Below are 21,018 nucleotides of genomic sequence, written 5' to 3'. Positions count from 1 at the left end.
TCAACTCCTAAATGATTCCTCTCATCTCTAAATGATTTCCAATAGTGGGATATCCATAATTGAACTTGGTCATTATTCATTTACCAGTGTTTGACCATTTTCTTTTAATTAGGAAATGATGTCCAACTTTTAAGACTCATCAAAATCATCAATCTTGCTATTCTAAGTCAATGACCTAGAACTGATCCTTCACTCCCATGGGGGTATTGATCCCTTTCCTTGTTAAAAAATACCTAAGTATTTTTGTCTTACTTTGCTTCCCAATAAACCCCATAGGCCTTCTCTAAACTTTGACTCCCCCTTGTCACAAAGGATACAACACAACTGGGTGATATCACATTTTTTTACATGTTGATTCAAAATAAATTGATCATATATGCATGTTATCAGGCCTAAAATGATTAAATATATTTTTAGAATGATGTTTCGATTTAAAAATATATTTTTTTAGGGATTTTGCTGATATTATATTGTGAAAGAAAACTTTTTTGTTAATATAATACGGACATGCGTTGATATTATATTAATAACAAATGTTGTTCCCTTTTGTTATGGAGGGAAATACACCTTGAGTAATTCCCTGAGTTTTAAATAATGACTGACATGATTGGTACTCCACATGCTAATCAGCCTGAAAACTCTTTATCTTTGTAGAAAATTACTTTTCTACTCGTATTTGAAACTCAAGAAACGTGGGCAAAATATTATTTTTTTATTTTAAGAGGATAAACACCAGCAATGGAGATGGCCGGCACAAAATAAACTACATAAGATGAGAACTCAGGATGCAATAATGTGGGAGATGGCCCGCACAAATCAAAGTGAATTATTTGAAGTGGTTTATTTGAACTATGATGCATGGAAGAAATTGAAAGTTTGTGGGACATCAAGGTATATGGTCCACATGACTACTACTAATGTTTATTTATTACTAATCTACTGTTATGTTAAGTCCTATTCATCAATGTCAGGCCTACCATGGCCATTGCTCCGACTACCTACTTAGTACATCTCCATGTATTTCTAAAATAAGCTTATACCATTCTCTTTGCCCATCTCTCTGTATATCTTCATCAGTTTTTATGTGCGTAGCTCTATCTCCCCCCCCCCTCTCTCTCTCTATCTATCTCTCTACCTTGGCCCATCTCTCTATCTCTCTCCCAATGTGTATCTCTCTCTTGGTCCAACTCTATATCTCTCTCTATATATATATACCTCTTTCTTTTGGCCATTCTCATCATCACATTCTCAGGTTCTACACCCATACCTTTCCCTCTTTCTAAAGGCCCAATCTCTTCAATCTCTTTGTATGTGCATCCTACTCTTTTGGCACATCTCTCTATCTCTCTTTCAAAGTTTCTATGCCCATACCCATCTTTCGAGGCCCATCTCTCTATATCTATTTTTATGTTCATATCTCTCTCCATGCATCCCTCTCTTTCAGCTTGATAGCTATGTAAACCATGCCTGAGTGTCTCTATGTCTATCTATATCTCTCTCTATCTGTCCATCTCTCTCTCAGGTTGATGGACGGTATGCCCACCTCCCTACACCTTTCTTAGAAAGTACCTATGTCTATCATAGATAATAAACATGATACGGGTGTGATTAAGTGAAAAAAATGCAAAATGGATATAGATATACAGAGACAGAGAGAGAGATGCACAAACTCAAGAAGATCATGACAGCATAGTGCCAGCATCAAAGATGATTCTGGAAGCAAGAGAGAGACATCAGCTGGTTAACGAGAAATTGATGAGAGAGAAACAAAAAGAGAGATGGATAGCCTGAGAGAGAAAAATATAGTGACAATCTCACAAAGAACCTGAGACAGAAATGTCGTTGCCATAGATGATGCCCCCAGAAGCACGCAAGAGAGATCTGCTTGATAGTGAGAAATTGATGAGAGAGAAAAGAGAGAATGATAGATTGAGAGAGAAATAGAACACTAACTCAGAAATATCCAGTGACTGAAATGCCATGATCTTAGATGACGACCCTGAATGTGTATGAAAGAGAGAGAGAGTTTGATAGAGAAAGAGAGATCAATTCAGATGATCATAGGATGATCATGAAAAAGAATGAGAACGCGAGTGAGAGAGAGATAGAAGCTCTGAGTTATGAGATATTGATGAGAGAGATAGATAGAGAAAGAGAGACCAATTTAGATGAGCATAGTGTGATCATGAAAGAGAATGAGAACGCGAGTGAGAGAGAGATAGTAGCTCTGAGTTATGAGATATTGATGAGAGATATAGATAGAGAAAGAGAGACCCATTTAGATGATCATAGGATGATCATGAAAGAGAATGAGAACGTGAGTTAGAGAGAGATAGTAGCTCTGAGTTATGAGATATTGATGGGAGAGATAGATAGAGAAAGAGAGACCAATTTAGATGATCATAGGATGAACATGAAAGAGAACGAGAACGGGAGTGAGAGAGAGATAGTAGCTCTGAGTTATGAGATATTGATGAGAGAGATTGATAGAGAAAGAGAGATCAATTCAGATGATCATAGGATGACCATGAAAGAGAATGAGAAAGCGAGTGAGAGAGAGACAGTAGCTCTGAGTTATGAGATATTGATGAGAGAGATTGATAGAGAAAGAGAGACCAATTCAGATGATCATAGGATGACCATGAAAGAGAATGAGAAAGAGAGAGTAAGAGAGAGAGAGAGAGGCTGTGTTAAGAAGAGATAAATAGAGAGAGAGAGGTTCTGAGTTAAGAAGAGATGAATAGAGAAAGAGAGTGAGTGGCTCTGAGTTAAGAAGAGATGAGTAGAGAGAGAGTGGCTCTGAGATAAGAAGAGTTGAATAGAGAGAGATACTAATTAAGATAATCATAGGGTGATCATGAAAGTGAACGAGAGAGTGAGAGAGAGAGTTAGAGATTAGCTCTGAGTTAAGAAGAAATGAATAGAGAGAGATAGACCAATTAAGAATGATCATAGGATGACCATGAAAGTGAAAGAGAGAAAGAGAGATTGGCTTTGAGTCAGGAAGAAATGAACAGAGAGAGAGAGAGAGATGTACCAAGTAAGATGATCATAGGATGATAGAAGGGCGCGTTCTTTGGGGCGCTGCCAGTTGTGGGAGGATATCCCATGAAGCAGCATACTCTGATTCTTCCGGTGAGATAAACGGTAGAGATATCTCCCTGATCATCAGATCTCCGCAGAATGGGCACTCGCTTGCTATCGCATCATCCAACTGGGACCTTAACTGCAGCAGACCCAAATTTCAAAAATAAAAATTGTTAATTTACTCTTCTACAATAAAACTAGCATACATGTCATTAATTTATGACACACAACGATTCTTCTCCAAGAAGTCCCAGAGGAGGAAAAGGAGGCACGTGTGAGAAGACCCCCCGTTGACTAAACATGTGCGGGTTTGAGTTAAAATAAAGAGAAGCGGGAAATAAGAGAGAACATGCTTTTTTTCAAGAATTCTGTTTCCAAAGCAGGCAGAGGGCTGCCAACCCGAGTGGAGCACTCGAGGAGTCCTCAACAAATTCTATCTTCATTCTTATAGTTGTTCTTTCTATCCATCTACATTTCTTCTTTCCGAATTGTGGTCTGAGAGGCTACCAACATTTTAATCGATTGATATTGCAAGATTTCGCAGTATTGTGGACAGATATCAATCATAATTCTTGATCAACTCTTGGATTGATATTAATTTACCAAACTCGAATTGCATAATCAGGAAAAATATTTCCAAGGAAAATCGGATGACATAATTGGTGGACTAAGATGATCATAAACATTGATGCACATATTCTTTGGCTTTCTAAACTAAGATGAATATAAATGGCAGTAATTTTTCACAGTGCTAACTGATGATCCAAGAAAAACAATAAGAAGTTATTGGATGACCTTGTCGGAGCAAGTTACTGATATGCATAAATTTTGCAAAGATGAACATACGCCGTTGATGCTATATACATTGGTTTTCCACAGTATGACAAAAAGTATTAAAAAATAAGACGAACATAAAAGGCAATGATTTTCCAACATATAATCTGGATCACCCAATAAAAGAAAATCAGAAATCATCAGATAACCTTGTCGATAGGTGTAACTGATGCGATGGGTCGATCCTCGGAAGACCCATTTGACTGGGTCGTTGAGCCTCTACTGACAAGACTGAGCTGCTTCTGCAGGTCTAGGATCAACTCGGCCTGTTACCAAAAGATTGATGAAAACAAAGCAAATGGATAATTAAAACATCAATAATAAAATGCCACTTACTAAATCCAAAAAATAAAACAAATTCACCCATTTTAAATAGTGCTAAAATATTGTGAGAAGATTTCTACCATCGTTAGGGTGTTTCTGTTATTTCAGCCCCCTTCGGACATTTTGGTCGTTTAACATAAGGAGAGCAGACAAGAAATTATAGACAATCAGGCGATTCAACAAAGAAGAATCGAGAGACTACTGTTTCTTCTTCATTGTTATGTGTTTGTCTCTGTTAGACGCCTGGTAAGGACCCATCACAGAAGAGCTGGTCAACAAGGCTCAGTCAACAACTGGGTCTTAGATGAGAAACTAACTCATTCATGAAAACTAAGGGTTATAAATACACCCATGTGAGGTCATTTGAGACACCTTTTGATGAATGATCATTTTGTGGTTTCTTGGTACAAGTAGCTGTATCAGGCTGTCTAGAGGGCAAGAACTCCCTATTTGGAAGGTCTAGAGGGTTTGTTCACCTATCGCTCTCTCTCCTTCGCTCTTACCTCTTGAATCTCCCCCATTCTTCTTTCTCTCTCGTCCCATTTCTTGATTTTGTTAGATCTACGTTGGGATCATAAGAGTCTCTCTCTATCAACCAATCTATTTTTAATTTCTCTCATCAATCTCTCTCTCTTACATTTATGGTCATTCATGATGATGTCATTTTAGTTGCAAGAAGGCCCAACTCGGGGTAAAAGATTTTCCATAGGAGACACATGCGTTGATCTGTGACTTTTACCTGTCGCTAGTGTTGGCTATTACTGATGAAGATGATGACAAGAGGACGATTACAAGTCAAAATCATCTCCATCATTCATTCTCTCCAGGATGACAAGGAAAAAATCAAAAAATCATCATCATTATCATCATCATCATAGTTTCTAATCGGCAGGTAGGATAATGATTAAGATGATAGCATCAGCTTGTCATCGCCTCTTGTCACTGTCCCTCTTAACCTCGCTCAGATGGCGACAGACAATGACTAAGTTGACACAAATCATTCGCCTGCAGCCAGCATGATGATGATTCAAAATCATTCCCACCACACAGGCTGCAGACGGCGAGGATTTTGAATCAACAACAAGCACCGGTTGCCACTGCACTGCTCTTTCTCTCTACCCTAATCTTAATCGATCATCTATTTTCTCTCTCTTTCCTAAAAAACCTTTCCCTCATAGAGACGACCAAAATCCAAGGATAAAGAACTCCCAATTGCAGTGGAATGTGGTTCATAACACGTTCGACCAATAACAGAGAAATCTATGGAATGGAGATATCTTTAGATGAGAGTATCGTATGATAACAGAACAATCAAGAAAGAAAATTAAAAGGATAATATAAAATGCGACCATAAACAAGGAAACAGGAAATAAATAAAAACTGAATCCTCGAATCAAAAGTCTTCAGATGATGTGAAACAAAGTCTTCAGATGATCATCCACAGAATAAAAAGGGTGAAAGTGCAACCATTATTCATGAGAAAGATGAAAATAGTGGAAAAAGAAATTTATGACTAATATTAAAAAAAAAACATTTGCATAATAAGATGAAGAAAAATAAGACCAAGCAATTACACTGCAACATTACCAAAAATGATTTAAGAAAAAAATAAATATCACCACGTCAATGATTGAATACTGCAGCCAACTAAGAGATAAAATTAGGATATCATCATACTTGCACTGTGGTGGTACGCTGAGTGATGTGAGCAATTAAACACTCAACGTGGAAGGCGTGCCCACAAGGAAATATATAGAAAGGTGCCATAGCACTCGTTGAAAAATAGCCAGCAGCCATCCTCGGGACTCCACCAGCCCCCAAAATTTTGCGCCGACAACTCTACTCATTTGTAACATACAGAATCAGAAATGAGTTAGACTAATGTTGCAAGAAAGATTGCATCATGAAAGAATTTGTAGAGAGAAATAAACGAATCTCAATTAAAGTGATAAAATGTTACAAAAAAATACTTACGCCACATTCTTCATCTCTGTCTATGACTGCATATCTCTGAACAAGGGCATTGATGTCATTTCTAATGTTTTCTGCCCCAGAGGTGGCATCATTCATCTCTTCTTTCAGCCGCTCAATCTGCTTGTTGTAATCTTCCAAAGATGAACAAATGGCTTCCTGCACGGAAATTTTTGAATTTAATAGAGAATATATTGACATGGTAGAAAAGATACTAAAAAATTAAATTTAAAGGTAGTTATTGGGAAACTATGAGAGGCAATAAATAAAAGGCAAGAGAGAGAGGGGAAAGAAAGACAACTTACTGTATTAAGGAGACTCTGTCCATTAGAGGACTCTTAAAATAAAGGGAAAAAACCATTAAAAAGTTTCTAAAAAACCTTAGATTGTGTTTCAACTCAAGAATCTCCTTCAACTCCAAATGGAACTCGACGGGAAAGTACTAAAGCTGTAACTTTGAAGTCCTCCCCATTCAGGAGTTGTCATTCTAATTCAAGATACGCCCATTATACCTTGAATTAAGACCTTCTCCAGAAACTTAAAATCGGCAAAGGATGGGAAAACATTCTTAAGAAATGATTTAAATAAGAGGGTCACCAATTTTTAGTGATCTTCTTTAATTTCTAAACAAAAAGAAATCATTTAAAATTTTACCTTAAAATCATCAATAAGGGCAAAATCGGGAAAGAATGGGAGAATATCCTCTATCTTAAGGAGACCGTCAGTCTCCTTAAGAAACGCTATTGCCCTCCGAATGTTCTCTCTCTTCACTCCCTTCTCCTGTTTGACAACGTGCCTTGCCACCATCAGCCAGAGCTTCTTCTTCAGATCTTCATCATCTTCAACTTTGTCTGCTTCAGCCATGGCAAGCTCTGGATCAACCTGGCACAATAAACAAAAACCTGAGAAACCATTTTTATTTACAGGGAACATCGATTAAGGAAAATAAACTCTGACTATCCAAATACAAATTTTAAGTCTTTTTTTTAGACAAAATTTAAGCCTTTTTCATAAATCAAAATACTATTTTTAGAACAAAAATGATGATGATTAAGATGTTTAAATCTTTCTTTCCAACATGAAGTGAGTTTAATGACCGTTACCTGTAAGGCAAGAGCTACAGCTTCTTCATGCATTGACAACATACTGTAGATATGGACACATGCACGCATTCTTTTTTCTTTGAGACAAAGTCTTAATGCATATTTAGGATCATAAAAATATCCATTGTCATTGTATCGTCCTTTGCCGAACTTGTGTTGGAGAAAGCGAATAAGCGCACTGTCATCCTCCTGGTTATAATAGGTCACAACCCAATAAATCAACAGATTTGAACAGCGGAGACTTCAAGGTAGTAAAAAATTACTGGCATGTGGAATTGCCTTTCAATCTTGGCAGGTTAAAACAAAATAAACATTTTATTGCAAATCCAATTTTAGAAAGAGAACTATCCAAATTACTTTAAATTCTGTTTAGGAACCTGAAGATCAGAGAAATGCAGATTCTCCCTACTTTGGCTGTCTGACCTTGAAATTTCAGCAAACGCCATTTCCCATCATCATGGGCCTGTTGTCTCTGCTGTCTCTTCTTCTGTTAAGAGGCGCCTAGAATGCTCAGTTTATTTTCTGCTTCAGGAGAAAATAAAACCTCCATAACACCAAAAGATTTATCTTGACTTCAAGCAGTCAGGTTTCCCAGCATACTTTTGCAAAGTAGCCGTAAGTGACTTTGTTAGGACCCCCAACCACTATCAGGGGTACTTCTGGAATATTCGCATACTGTAGGTCCTTTTAAATACATTGTAGCCCTCTCCTCAGGAGAACAGTTAATAAGTTGGGTATCATATCGACTGAGAGATTCTTCCCAAGGGGAAACATGCAGTGTTATAGGCCTTCAGTCATTTGGTTTTGTCCATCTTTCTCTCTATCTCTATGTCCTTCAACTATCATTTTCCATGGAGACCTACTGGAAATCTATTACAGACTTTTAGTCCATAACGGGAGTATCCCAACTTCTGCACATTGATAGAAAGGTAAACTAATTACAGTGGACACCTAAGAGGTCCAAGGATGGGGACAACATGGAAGACATGGAAAATACAGTGCAGAGAGTAGACCCACAACATATTCTGCAGTTCCTCCATAGGTACGACGGCCGCAGCTTCACATTCAATTTAGGTGCTTAGTGTGAGGAACCATGTCAAAGCACGAGTAGAGGAAGAACAGAGATGAAGATAGGGCAACAGGAGCCCAGTCGCCTTAGAGGAGAGAGACGCCAATGGAAAAACCGAAGGGAAAAGAGAGATGAGAAAACACAAAAATAGATCAAGCCCTAAAAAGAGAATAACGAAGAAGCATGAAAGAAAGAGCCCATCAGTTTGAAGCACATGCTGAGAAGATAGCATGTGTGCATGCTTTATTTAAATAAAGGGGGACCCATAAGCGCCAGATCATCAAATCATTTTCAAGGAGTTGTTACTGGACCTCGCAAACCACAAGAGGCTCAAGGCTGGGAAGGGGGAGAGTGCAGAAACCAGAAGGGGAAGAGTATGCCAACTCCTCCTGGTGTTTGTACCCCATCCTTCAAACTCTATTTCCTGTTCTCTACCTTTGGTCTCATTCTTGTTCATGGATTCACTTACAAACTAGTACAGTTTGAATAATATCCGTCCATAATTGTTCAATCCTCCGCTGAAGCAGTTCGTTTGATTTTGCAGTTGAGTTAAATGTAACAGAGAATAAGTCACAGGCAAAGCACATGTGCTTGGTTTAACTAAAAGGATGGTCCCACCAGTCCATCAGTTAAATTTTAAGAGGAATGAGATCCTGATTCAGTTTCCTGTTCTTTCACAACTGGTTACTTGTTCTTGAGTTGTCTTTCAGGAATGTGATGCGATCCATCATCGCATCTATGCGCAATGCCCCCAGCCCAAGACGAAGGCCCAATAGCCTGGCTTACTTAAGCCGGCTATCAGAATAGAGAAGCTGACTTTTGACCTAGAAAGTGCTTGGACACTTCTTGTATTAATCTGATAGGAACCTTGATCTAGGTTCGTACCGGGATGAGGGTAGAGGACGAGGAGAGGATGAGAAAACCCAGAGAGGGAGGTAGGGGAGGAGAGGGGAGACAAGGAACTGGTTCTTTCTTCTTCGTTGCCCTCCTAAAGGGAGGGAATCCCTATTTAAAGGGAAATACATAACATGAAATGACTAAAATACCCCCTAAGGGCTAAATGATGAAAGTGCCCCTAGATAGGTTTAGGATCCTCTCAAGGATCCTATCATAATCCCTTCCTCTCCTAACTGATTACCTTCGCAGACATCCAGACCTGTGACAGAGCTCGGAGCACCCCAAGCTCAGGTGTTGTCCATCCCGCCTACTCAACGGCGTCGTCCAGGCCGCCGAACCTTCCTCCTCTCCTCTCTACTTCCCTTCTCTACCTATCTCTCTCTCTCTTTTTGAATGAAAAGAGGGAAGTCCACCTGAACTTGGTGGTCAATCCAACCTCTCTCTCTCTCTCTCTCTCTCTCTCTCTCTCTCTCTCTCTCTCTCTCTCTCTCTCTCTCTCTCTCTCTCTCTCTCTCTCTCCCTCTCTCTCTCTCTCTTCACTCTCCCTCGTGTTGCAACGTCAAGACATTGTTACAAGTTCAGCAAGGTTCTTTTGAGTACATGAGGGGCGTAACAGAATGTCATGTCAATGATCTTTTAAGGAGGAGACAATGACAATCGTGAGCCTCTCTTTCTTGATCATGCACCACCAAAGGTGTGACGCTTACCACAATATTTGCTAGAGACTGTTGGAAAGATCAGTTCAACATGACTCAAAATGCCACATGAGCATTGGATAAGATAAATGACATAAGAATGAATGGTGTCTCCTGCTGAGTAAGCCACATAAGATAACACAAGAGCGTCTCCTCATGATTAAAGAACATATGATCAACAACATGGCTCAAAAAGCCACATGAGATATTAAGGGTGCAAGCAGGAAACCAAGAGTACGTCGGTGCCCGAGCTGTTGGCAGAGCACTAACAGATCACTTTAGGAGCTTCTCAAGACGAGGGCCTAGACACCAATGGAGGTGGAGTGGAAGAGGAACAACTAGACTAAATGCGACACAACAGAGAGACCTGGTGCATCCTTTCTCAGAAACAGAAGTCCTAACCGCAATCAAGGGACTAAATGGGGAAGGAGCTCCGCGGCCTGATGGCCTCCCAGTCTTCTTTAATAATGTCTTTTGGGAGACAATCAAGGCAGAGGTAATGGCTACGGTGGAAGAATTGTTGGAAAAAATCAACCGTGCTTATTTGGTTCTCCTCCCAAAATGTCAAGGAGCTACTAGAGTGGGAGATTTTCGACCTATAGTGCTATCCAATTCCATATATCTTATCATAGCCAAGGTCTTGGCCAATCGGCTCAGGGAAGTGATTGGCGACCTGGTAGGTCCTTTTCAATCTGCCTTTATTCCTGGGAGACAACTGATTGATGGCGCAGTCGTTGCATCAGAAATCTTGACCGCATGGAAAAGATTGAAAGTTAGAGGGTTCATGTGGAAAGAGGATTTTGCAAAGGCATACGACTGCCGTGACTGGGAATTCTTATGGGCCTCTCTAAGGCGTCGTGGTTTTCCAGCCGAATGGGTAGGGTGGATGAAAAGATGTATTACATCCCACTCTTTCGCGGTGCTGGTGAATGGACGCCCCGGAGGTTGGATTTAACCGCAACGAGGGGTTAGACAAGGATGCCCTCTAGCCCCGCTACTTTTTGTCTTGGCCGTGGATGCCCTTTCCATAAACACAATGGAGGCTTGCTCCAATGGTCTGCTAAATGGTTTTCGGACACCAAGTTTCCCGGCAGGTATTCCTCTTCTACAATATGCGGACGATACCACCTTTTTCATGGAGGGTGCTGAGGAGGAGGCCAAAAACGTATCCATCCTACTTGACCTTTTCGCAGACTGTTCGGGACTACACATTAAACGTGCCAAATCAGCCTTTGTTGGGTTCGGATTATCGCAAGAGGAGGAAGCTCTCTGTTCTAGAGCCTTGGGGACACCTAGTGGTACACTTCCCATGACAGGGGGTCGTATCAAATCTATAGACTGGCATCCAGTATTGGAGAAGATAGAGCGGAAGTTGGAGGGATGTCAAAGCAGAGTGTTATCGAGGGGGGGACGATTGGTGCTTCTATGCCACGTGCTGTCAGCGATACCTATTTTCTACCTCTCAGTGTTGAAACTACCAATGGGGACCAAGAAGCGTCTAGAAAGTATGATACGAAGATTTCTATGGAAAAGTTCAGGATCAGATGAAGGGAGGGGGATATCCCTCGTATCGTGGGATATAGTGTGCAGACCAGTTCGCTTGGGGGGGACTAGGAGTTCTTAAATTGCAAGATCACAACCTAGCACTACTGGCCAAGTGGGTGTACAGACTTATGGGACAGGATACATCGATGGCTACACTAGTTTTGAAAGACACGTATGGCTCGAGTTTGAACTGGGAAGTTCGTGGATATCCAGTGAGCAGCCTCTGCATTCTGGCAAGGGTTGAGGTATGTGTTTCCTCAAGTCGGTGATTTCTTCGAAGCCAAGCTAGGAGATGGCACGTTATTCCGGTTTTGGCTAGACACATGGCTCCCCCCGGGGCACATTGAAGACAAAATTCCCACGCTTGTATGCCCTTGCAAGGACCCCCCATGCCATAGTGAGCGAGTGTTAGGATGGCACATGAACCCCATGCCTAGGCGACACCTTATCCAACCAAAGACTGGAAGAAGACTATACAAGGTTGCAGCAAACACTAATCCACCTACACCCGCGAGGAGGGACACAGGATGGGTGGAAGTGGATAGGCGCATCCTTTTCTGTTCGAGATACCTATGCAAAGCTTAGCCGCGGACAGACAGGGAAGGAACCGAGGATCCTTTACGCGTGTCACACCAAATGGAGACAAAAGTTTCCCCTTAAGGTGAAAATATTATGTTGGCTGCTCCTCCAACGAATAGTGACGAAGGTTTTTCAGAGGAAATGGCTCCCAGAAGCTTCGGCATTGTGTGCTATGTGTACAAACAGTGATGAGGATTGCGCTCACCTCTGTTTTGATTGTTCCTTTGCCCGAACGATATGGACCTGTGAGCCACTCAAGGGGGTGGATATCTCATCAGAGGTGGCATTTTGGGAGTCAATACAAAATGGAGCACCTAGGGGGTGAGAGGGACAGGTTCGGCCCTTTGCAGTGCTATGGGCACTATGGCTGCACAAGAACGAAGTCATCTTCAACAAACGGGAAGCATCGACGGATGCGGTGATACAAGCAGCTGCGGGTTTTACGGTTGAATGGTGTAAAATCCCAAGGCCAAGGCCCTGGGCGGCCTTTTAGGCCCTTCATGTACTTATCGTTTATATTTTCATCTCACTGGGAAAGCCACCAACTTTGTGTGATCTCCCCCACCCTTATTTCAAAAAAAAAAATCATTGGAGGTTACTTAGCCTAGCTCTTGATCCAAGTGATAAGTCACTCGTCGTCTAGGCCATAGAAGAATGAGCAAAGTATGATGATGGATGACAAATATAACTTATACAGAATTCTTTCCCTGGACGTATCCCTTTCTTCACTTGTCTACCCATCGTCTTCAGCTACTATGTTGAGTATGATGGTGAAGATGAGTATGATCCTGATGAAATCGTCATCTTCTACTAACCTGATACGCTACTGGTATCGAATTGGTAAAAGAAAACGTAAAATCAATGTAGGTGGCCGACTTACAGCTTGGATCTTACTTCCTCCGTAGCTCCCGTCTCTCCGCTCCCTTAGAAGTATACTCCGTGCTCCTCAGCAACCGAGAAGTCCCGACGAGTCTTCAGCTGAATGCAGCCCCTGCTCCTCTCGGAAATCCCGCTCCAAGAAACCTCGAAGACCTCCCCCTTCTGTCCCCTTCTCCCTTTTATTTATATCCTCGCCTTTATTTCCTAACTAACTATCTTGAAAGATAGATAGTTATTTTGGCACATTAGTGCCAGCTGGCTCACTGCTCAATATTCCTTTCTTCTTTCTTCTTTCGTAAACTCTCAAAGGAATCGTATCATAACCCTGATCTGGTTTTGGTTTAAAGTCACAATGCCCAGCTCTCAAACCAAATGATGACCCAATACTAATCTGCACAGGGGGAAATGGCACGGAAAAAGGAAGGGAAAGGGTAAGGAGCGGAAAGGAAAGAAGTAGCAAGGATCAGCCTACACAGCTAAGATCTGGGACTCCTTTCTGTCCTGGCCCTGAGTCTGAGTTTTGCTGTTGGCTCCTTCCAGACACATTCTTCTTCTTGAATGAAACATTCTATCGTTTTCCCTGTCGGAAGCCCAAATCATTTAATGAGACAACTAGTAGAAAATATTACCAAAACCCAATCACTCATCCAGATTCATATTTGGTCATGCCATAAATAAATAAAAAGAGAAATGAAAATTTTTCCACACTGAAAGAGAGGAAAGGTAATACCTGCTTTGCATACAGAGAAAGTAATAGGTTGTGAATACCCGGATCTTCCTCATGTAATCGATGCACACAAAATTCTAGGTACTTAATCACTTCGTGTGTTTCGTTCCTGTAGCCGACATGAGAGAGTTCTCATTTGTTAGGCGTGTAGCTAAGCCTAGCATGCTTTATGGTATGTAAACTTAAAAGATATCTTTATCAAAAAAAAGAAACTAAAAAGATATCAAATAAAAAGAGAAGAGTTAGGCAAATAAAAAAGGAAGAGTTAGGTAAATAAAAAAGGAAGAGTTAGGCAAAGATATTAAATAAAAGAGGGCACAATGAATTACTCATGATAAAAGATGCCTTGTAAAAACTTTTCAAATAATCAGTAAGGTGTCAATACAAAGACTGCTTCAAAAATTTGCGATTATATTCGTTTCAGCCAATACCAGTTTTAAATATTCACTGCCTATCTCAATTTTTCTAAGATTGCTGCCCTTAATTTGTCAGAACGTAAAGTGGATCAATTGGCTGACATCACAGCAGCAATTCAATATGAAGATGAGTGAAAATGGGAGTTAACATGCTGAATGGAATATTATAATAGAGTTTAAAATATTTTACTTTGCATGCGGCTCGTTTGAGTATCGCATCATTGCAGGAATCAGCCTCCGAGGGTTAAGATTGGCAGTTGTCATCCATGCTTCAATTGTCTCATAAGCATCCAACATGATAAGGTCTGGAGCAAATTTATACTGAGATAGAAGCATCTTCCTTAGATCATTCATCCCATTCAGTTGAAAGCTATTTTATGCAAAAATATGGTCAATAAATACCTCAATGCCATACCTGGAGATCAACAGGAACGTTGGGCTTCTTAAGCACCTCTAGTGCTTTCTTTGTTTCACTTTGCTGAAAGCGATAAATGAAAATTTATGTACTGTCTATCCTTCAGACACAAACAATTAATTAATCATTTTCCAAAAATTGTGACACGAAGGTATTAGAATCCATACCTGAACGTAGTGAAGGACAACGATCTCGTATTGTTCCTTCATAGCTGCAAAATATACTAGCTCATCGATTCTTCCATAGCTGCATGAGTAAAACTGTAAAAAATTAAGGTTCCTGTAACATTCAAAACTTAAAGGGAGTGGATATTCCCATTGACTATGTGGAAATCGTACAAAGAAAATAAGAGTTGAAAAATGGAAACATGTCCCCCCACTTAGGGTTTGATAAATCTTCTTGTTGACACTAAAGCTCTTTTGTAACTAATAGTCCCATATGGGACATTCTTAACTAGCCCATTAGGGCTCCCCTATATAAACACTTGTAATCCCCTCTTATCTTTTTAATCAAGTTGGTTTTCTCTTTCTCAAACCTCTTTCTTGGTTCAACATGGTATCAGAGCCGAAACCCTAAATTTCGGACTCATCATCGCTCCGACTCACCGGCTCCTGCCGTCGTCGTGCGTCCTCTGCTCAATCGACCGACCGACCGCGATTGACCGACCGCGATTGACCAACCGACCGGCTCTCTCTCTCTCCACGCACGGACCCTCTCCTTCGCGCGGCCGTCTTTCTTCGTGCGGAGTAGCCTCTCTGCGCGTGGCCGTCTCCGCTCTGCGCACAGCCGCCTCTCCTCGCACGGTTGCCTCTCTGCGCGCATCCGCAGGTGACCTGCTCCATCCGGGTTCCCTGTGCGCGTCCCGCGGGTGACCTGCTTCATCCGGGTTCTCCTGCACCTCGATCCGTGCTGTCCGATGTCTGAAGAACAGACCTCTGCCTCTCAGACATCTGGAATGACTCCGGTGCATTCTCCTGTGGCCCCGACAGCGGCTGCATCAACTCGCCTCACCGGTCCAGCACCATTTACTTTGCCCTAGATGCCGCCCAATGGAATTTTCACCGGCTTCAACCTCCTTCAATGGCGACAGTACGTGCAGATCACTCTAGAAGGACGACTAATGCGTCATTTAACGGGAGACGGACCACCGGTGACGAACCCAGCATACTATGATTGGCTCGACGTTGAAGGAGTCGTTCAGCGCTGGCTACTTGACGGTATCGCCCCTAATATTAAGGGGGAGTTTCTGTCTTTGGCGAGTGCTCGAGCCGTCTGGGAAGCCGCCCTCAACAGCCACTCCAAGAGGAACAACATTGCCATTTTGTACGAATTAGTGCATCGGGCCGCTAATCTTCGTCAAGGGGATCGGACGGTATTGGAGTACAGTAACGAACTCACCTCTTTGTGGAATGAGATCGACCATTACATGCCACCGCAAGTGAATTCGGTGGAGTGGGGTATGTGCTACAGCTTCGTGTGTTTCAATTCCTGATGGGTCTCAACCCGGAATATGAACCACTACGTGGCCAGCTTATTCATCGGGAGAAGATGCTCACCTACCAAGATGCACTCCGGAGTGTACGGATTGAGGAGTCTCAGTTTCAGCAGGCACCTTCCCTCACCTCGGCGTTTGCGGCTACACCGGCCGCGGCTACTCGTGCTTCATCGCCGAATTCTTCCGCCCGAGGGACTTCATCTCGCTCGGAGGAGTCTCCCAAGGGCGATCCCACACTCTTCTGCAATTATTGCAAGAAGAGGGGTCACTCAAAGGAAACCTGCTTCAAGCTCCAACGGAAGCGGACTCAACAGAGTCACCTTGCTGCCGCCGCCCCTCCTGCCAGCTCACCGAGCGTGCCGAGTCCAGGACAAGTGCCTATGCCGTATACTCCGCTTCCGGCCAATGCCTCCTCATCTCCTAGCTTCACTCCTGAGGAAATGGAGCGTCTTCGACGTCTACTTGATCCTCCCGTCGTGAGCTCGTGTTCTTTAGCCCACGCAGGTACGTCCACCGCTCTTGCCTCTCCAACCTTGACTTCCGGAAATTTTCCTTCGCCATCTTCCACTTGGCTTCTTGATTCTGGTGCCACCGCTCATATGACTCCTAATCCTCGAGCTTTTTCAACCTATGAACCCGTTTCTAGTCATTCCAAAGTCAAAACCGCCTCTGGAGATCTTCTCACCGTCGCGGGTGTTGGCCATGTTATTCTTTCCCCTTCTATGAAACTTTCGCGCGTTCTTCATGTTCCTCGTCTTGCTCATCATCTCCTATCTCTATCCCGACTTGTTCGTGATTTAAACCATGATCTCCCTTTTTCCCCAAATTCCTGTTTTTATCGTGACAAGGAGTCGGGGGAGACGATTTCACTTGCTGAGGAACGTGAGGGGCTCTATCTTGTTCGACTTTCTTCTTCTTCTCTTGCTGTTGCTGCTGCTGCTTCCCTCTCGGCGTCTCATGACCAATTGTGGCTTCTTCATCGACGCCTCGGACATCCCTCTTTTGATACCCTTTTATCGTCTATTTCCTAAACTTTTCCAGGGTCATGCTGTTGACCATTTTGTTTGTGACGCATGTCGAATGCTAAACATCATCACACTACATATCCTTTATCTTCATCCAGTGCATCCACGCCTTTTTCTCTTGTTCATACCGATGTTTGGGGTCCGGCCCCCCTTCACAGCACTTCTGGCGCTCGATGGCTTGTTATTTTCGTTGACGACGCTACCCGTTTCACGTGGGCTTACCTTTTAAAACACAAATCCCAACTTTCCACCATCATTCCCCAGTTTTACTCCCTTATCCAAACCCAATTCTCCACCCCCATCCGTCGCTTCCGCTCTGACAACGCCAAAGACTATGTCAATTCTACCCTCACCCATTTCTTCCAACAAAACGGCATTGTTCACTAAACATCTTGTCCCTACATGCCTCAGCAGAATGGTGTTGCAGAATAGAAATTTCGCTCCATCTTTGATACGACCCGGAGCCTCCTATTCCATATGCATGTTCCCTAGTATTTCTGGGGTGAAGCCGTTCTCACCGCCATCCATCTTCTCAACCGCCTTCCCTCTCGTGCCCTCCACCATTCCCCTCCTATTGACTGTCTCCAGCGCTTCTTTCCCACCACTTCCCTCAAAACAAACCTCACTCCACGTGTCTTTGGGTGTGTCTGCTTTGTCCCCAACAATCAGCTTGGTCGGGACAAGCTTGACCCTCGCGCCATTCAGTACATTTTCATTGGATATTCCGTTACCCAAAAGGGTTATCGGTGCTACCATCCGCCTTCCCGTCGCTTCTTTGTCACCAAAGATGCTACCTTTGATGAGTTTACTCCTTACTATCCCTCCTCCACGGTACCACCTTCTTTCCCTCCTCAGCCGGACCCGCTCGAGTTCCTTATCCTCCCTCCTCTTTCCTCCTCAGTCACTTCTACGACAGTCCCGTCATCCTCCCCAGCCCCTTCACCTCCAGCCGCACCATCGTCTCCGCCTTCCCCAGCACCGCGTCGATTCCCATTGGAGAGCCATCCGAATCTTCTCCGGATTCTCATGCAACAACCGTGGATCTTTCTCCACAACCCTCTTCTCCCCAACCACCTTCTTCTGCTCCTCATCCACTTCCTCCTCTTGCTCCTCCGGGTGTTCCTACGAATCTACCACGCTGCCCTCCGGAAAAACGCTATGGCCTCACCTATATCTCTCGCCGCACCCCCTCCTCTTCTCCTCCTTTGGATGCCTCATCCTCTACCTCCCAAGACACTCCACCAGAATCTTCCTTGGCCCTTATGCCTCCTTCCCGCTCTCCTCCTTTATATCCTTTAAATAATTACGTTTCCTCCCATCGTCTCTCCAAACCATACCATGCACTGCTTACCTCCATTGACTCCATCTCCCTTCCGAAGACGGTGGACGTTGCCTTATCCTTGCCTCATTGGCGTCGGACTATGGAGGAGGAGCTTCAAGCTCTTGCCCTAAATGATACGTGGGATCTTGTTCCTCTCCCACTGGGCAAGCACTTGGTTGATAGCCGTTGGGTCTATACTGAAAAGCAAAACTCCGATGGCACGATTGAGAGGCATAAGGCACGCGTTGTTGCAAAAGGCTTTACGCAAAAATATGGCGTCGATTATCAGGAGACATTTGCTCCAGTGGCCAAGTTGAACACTGTCCGCATTCTCCTAGCTCTTGCTGCAGACCGTGGCTGGGTACTGCAGCAATATGACGTCAAGAATGCATTTCTTCATGGCGACTTGACTGAGGAAATTTATATGGCTCTTCCTCCTGGGTATGCCTCCTTGGTCCCCTCTACTCCTTCCTCGGTTGTTTGCCACTTGAAGAAGGCACTATATGGCTTGAAACAATCTCCTCGCGCTTGGTTTGGCCGTTTCACTACGGCCATGAAGCATCTTCGATATCGCCAGTGCAATGGGGACCACACCCTCTTCTACCATCATTCCACGTCAGGGGGAGTTGCTATCCTTCTGGTCTACGTGGATGACATCATTATTACGGGTGATGCTACGGAGGCTATTACACAACTGGCAGCCTATCTATCGTCGGAATTTGCTATTCGCCACCTTGGCCCGTTGAGGTATTTCCTTGGCATTAAAGTTGCATACTCTTCTGTCGGGATTTTCATTTGTCAGCAGAAGTACACAGTGGATCTTCTTCATGAGCTTGGAAAGGAGGATTCCAGGCCCATTACTACACCTATTGACGCTAATCACCGCCTTGGCGCCGACAAGAATGAAGATCCTGCAGAGCCTGGACAGTACCGACAACTTGTGGGCAAGCTAATCTACCTCACCCACACGCGACCTGATATTGCATATTCCGTGGGGGTCCTCAGTCAGTTCATGCAGACTCCTCGCATGAGTCATCTTCACGCTGCTCATCGACTTCTTTGGTTCTTAAAGGGCACAGTTGGTCGTGGACTTTTGTTCCGCCGCCACAGTGGTCTTCACCTAGAGGTATATACCGATGCGGATTATGCAGGGTCCATTGTTGATCGTCGGTCTACCTCAGGATATTGCACATTCTTGGGTGGCAATCTTATTACGTGGGAGTAAGAAGCAGAAGGTGGTGTCTCGATCCAGTGCCGAAGCGGAGTTTCGTGCGCTTGCACATGGTCTCTGTGAGGCATTTTGGATCACAAAGATCCTACGTTAGCTACGTTGTCCGGTTTCCTCTCCTGTCCAACTGTACTGCGTCAACAAGTCGGCCATCAGCATTGCCCATGATCCAGTCCAGCATGACCGCACGAAGCACATAGAGATTGATCGACACTTCATTAAAGAGAAACTGGAGTCGGGAAAATTCTGCCTGCCGTATGTGCCTTCAGCAGATCAGATCGCAGACATCTTCACCAAAGGGCTCCATGCCCCTAGGTTTGAGGAGCTTTTGGCAAGCTGGGTGTGGAAAACATCCACACTCCAGCTTGAGGGGGAGTGTTGACACTTAAGCTCTTTTGTAACTAATAGTCCCATATGGGACATTCTTAACTAGCCCATTAGGGCTCCCCTATATAAACACTTCTAATTCCCTCTTATCTTTTTAATCAAGTTGGTTTTCTCTTTTTCAAACCTCTTTCTTGGTTCAACACTTCTTATAGAGGGGAGAGAAAGGAGACATGTCTAATGGGTCAGAATAAGGGCCTATGAGACAGTGGAACCTTAATGAGCCCATTACACAATAATATTTCAACAAACTATAATTCAACTATGCTTTAAACTAGGATTTAGTACTCATCAGTGCCCCCGACACTCATGGACATTGACTAAAATTATGGTCACTGTTGACATTGACGCAGTCAATCAACACTGGCTGTCAACTAAGCCAAATTCTAGTTAAATAATATCAAACCCAACTAACATCATCATCTGAGCCATTGTCAACAGATGTAGTTGTCAACAATAATGACATAGATGAATTTTTTTCTTCAAAGATGGACAGTTGACAGTAACGAGGATGATGACATGGGCTGACTTTGACCATGCCATCGGCAAATCATCAACCAATGTCAATGTCACGCCAATCTCGTTGGAATTATCCGAACCCTACTTCAAACAGAAGCACGCAGAGCATTGCAAGAGTAGAGGGTTAAAGGTATTGCGTAAAGAGAAGATTCTACAAATCTTAAACAGCCGAACCTACAACATAAGAAAACAGGCAAGCAAAATCATCAACTTAGGATACCTCTCTAACAGCTTCAGCGTTGTCATCTCATCAAGTACATCTTTACAGTCCAAAAGAAAGGTGCGAAATTCTTGTATAATCTCAAAGTACTGCGGACTATATTTTTCTACAGGTGTATGATTAGCTCTCTCAACATCTTCGTCCAATAATAGTCTGTTAATCTGGAAACATAAATACCGGAATTCTTCAGGAATAATTCAAGAAGATAATCAATGAGTTTAACAGAACAGAGAAAGAGGAGATCAGGGAAAACCACATCAATGAGCCACAAATTTTTTCGTGAAA

The 21,018-nt window shown here is 43.1% G+C and overlaps 1 protein-coding gene across 4 annotated transcripts in view; it reads right to left on the bottom strand.

Annotated features, from left to right (window-relative positions):
* Positions 1–1,641: 1,641 nt before the first annotated feature.
* LOC144707564 (zinc ion binding protein) overlaps positions 1,642–21,018 on the bottom strand; it is a 32,306-nt gene continuing 12,929 nt past the window's right edge. For 2 of the 4 annotated variants that reach the window (XM_078580742.1, XM_078580744.1), the window contains exons 14-25: positions 20,734–20,894; positions 14,709–14,787; positions 14,542–14,604; positions 14,317–14,447; positions 13,714–13,819; positions 7,320–7,508; positions 6,871–7,098; positions 6,220–6,375; positions 5,923–6,084; positions 4,071–4,187; positions 3,038–3,226; positions 1,642–1,881 (exon numbers count right to left, since the gene is read on the bottom strand). In XM_078580742.1, coding sequence (XP_078436868.1) covers positions 3,050–3,226; positions 4,071–4,187; positions 5,923–6,084; positions 6,220–6,375; positions 6,871–7,098; positions 7,320–7,508; positions 13,714–13,819; positions 14,317–14,447; positions 14,542–14,604; positions 14,709–14,787; positions 20,734–20,894 — 1,569 coding nt within the window. In that variant the 3' untranslated portion in view covers positions 1,642–1,881; positions 3,038–3,049. Of the gene's footprint in view, positions 1,882–1,931; positions 2,000–3,037; positions 3,227–4,070; positions 4,188–5,922; positions 6,085–6,219; positions 6,376–6,870; positions 7,099–7,319; positions 7,509–13,713; positions 13,820–14,316; positions 14,448–14,541; positions 14,605–14,708; positions 14,788–20,733; positions 20,895–21,018 lie in introns of those variants that run through there. The other 2 variants (XR_013582487.1, XM_078580743.1) reach the window with 2 other exon arrangements.

The sequence above is a fragment of the Wolffia australiana genome, chromosome 9 (genome assembly GCF_029677425.1).
Source record: "Wolffia australiana isolate 7733 chromosome 9, ASM2967742v1".
In the NCBI taxonomy this organism is placed as follows: domain Eukaryota; kingdom Viridiplantae; phylum Streptophyta; class Magnoliopsida; order Alismatales; family Araceae; genus Wolffia; species Wolffia australiana.
This window is presented reverse-complemented; position numbering and strand designations above follow the sequence as displayed.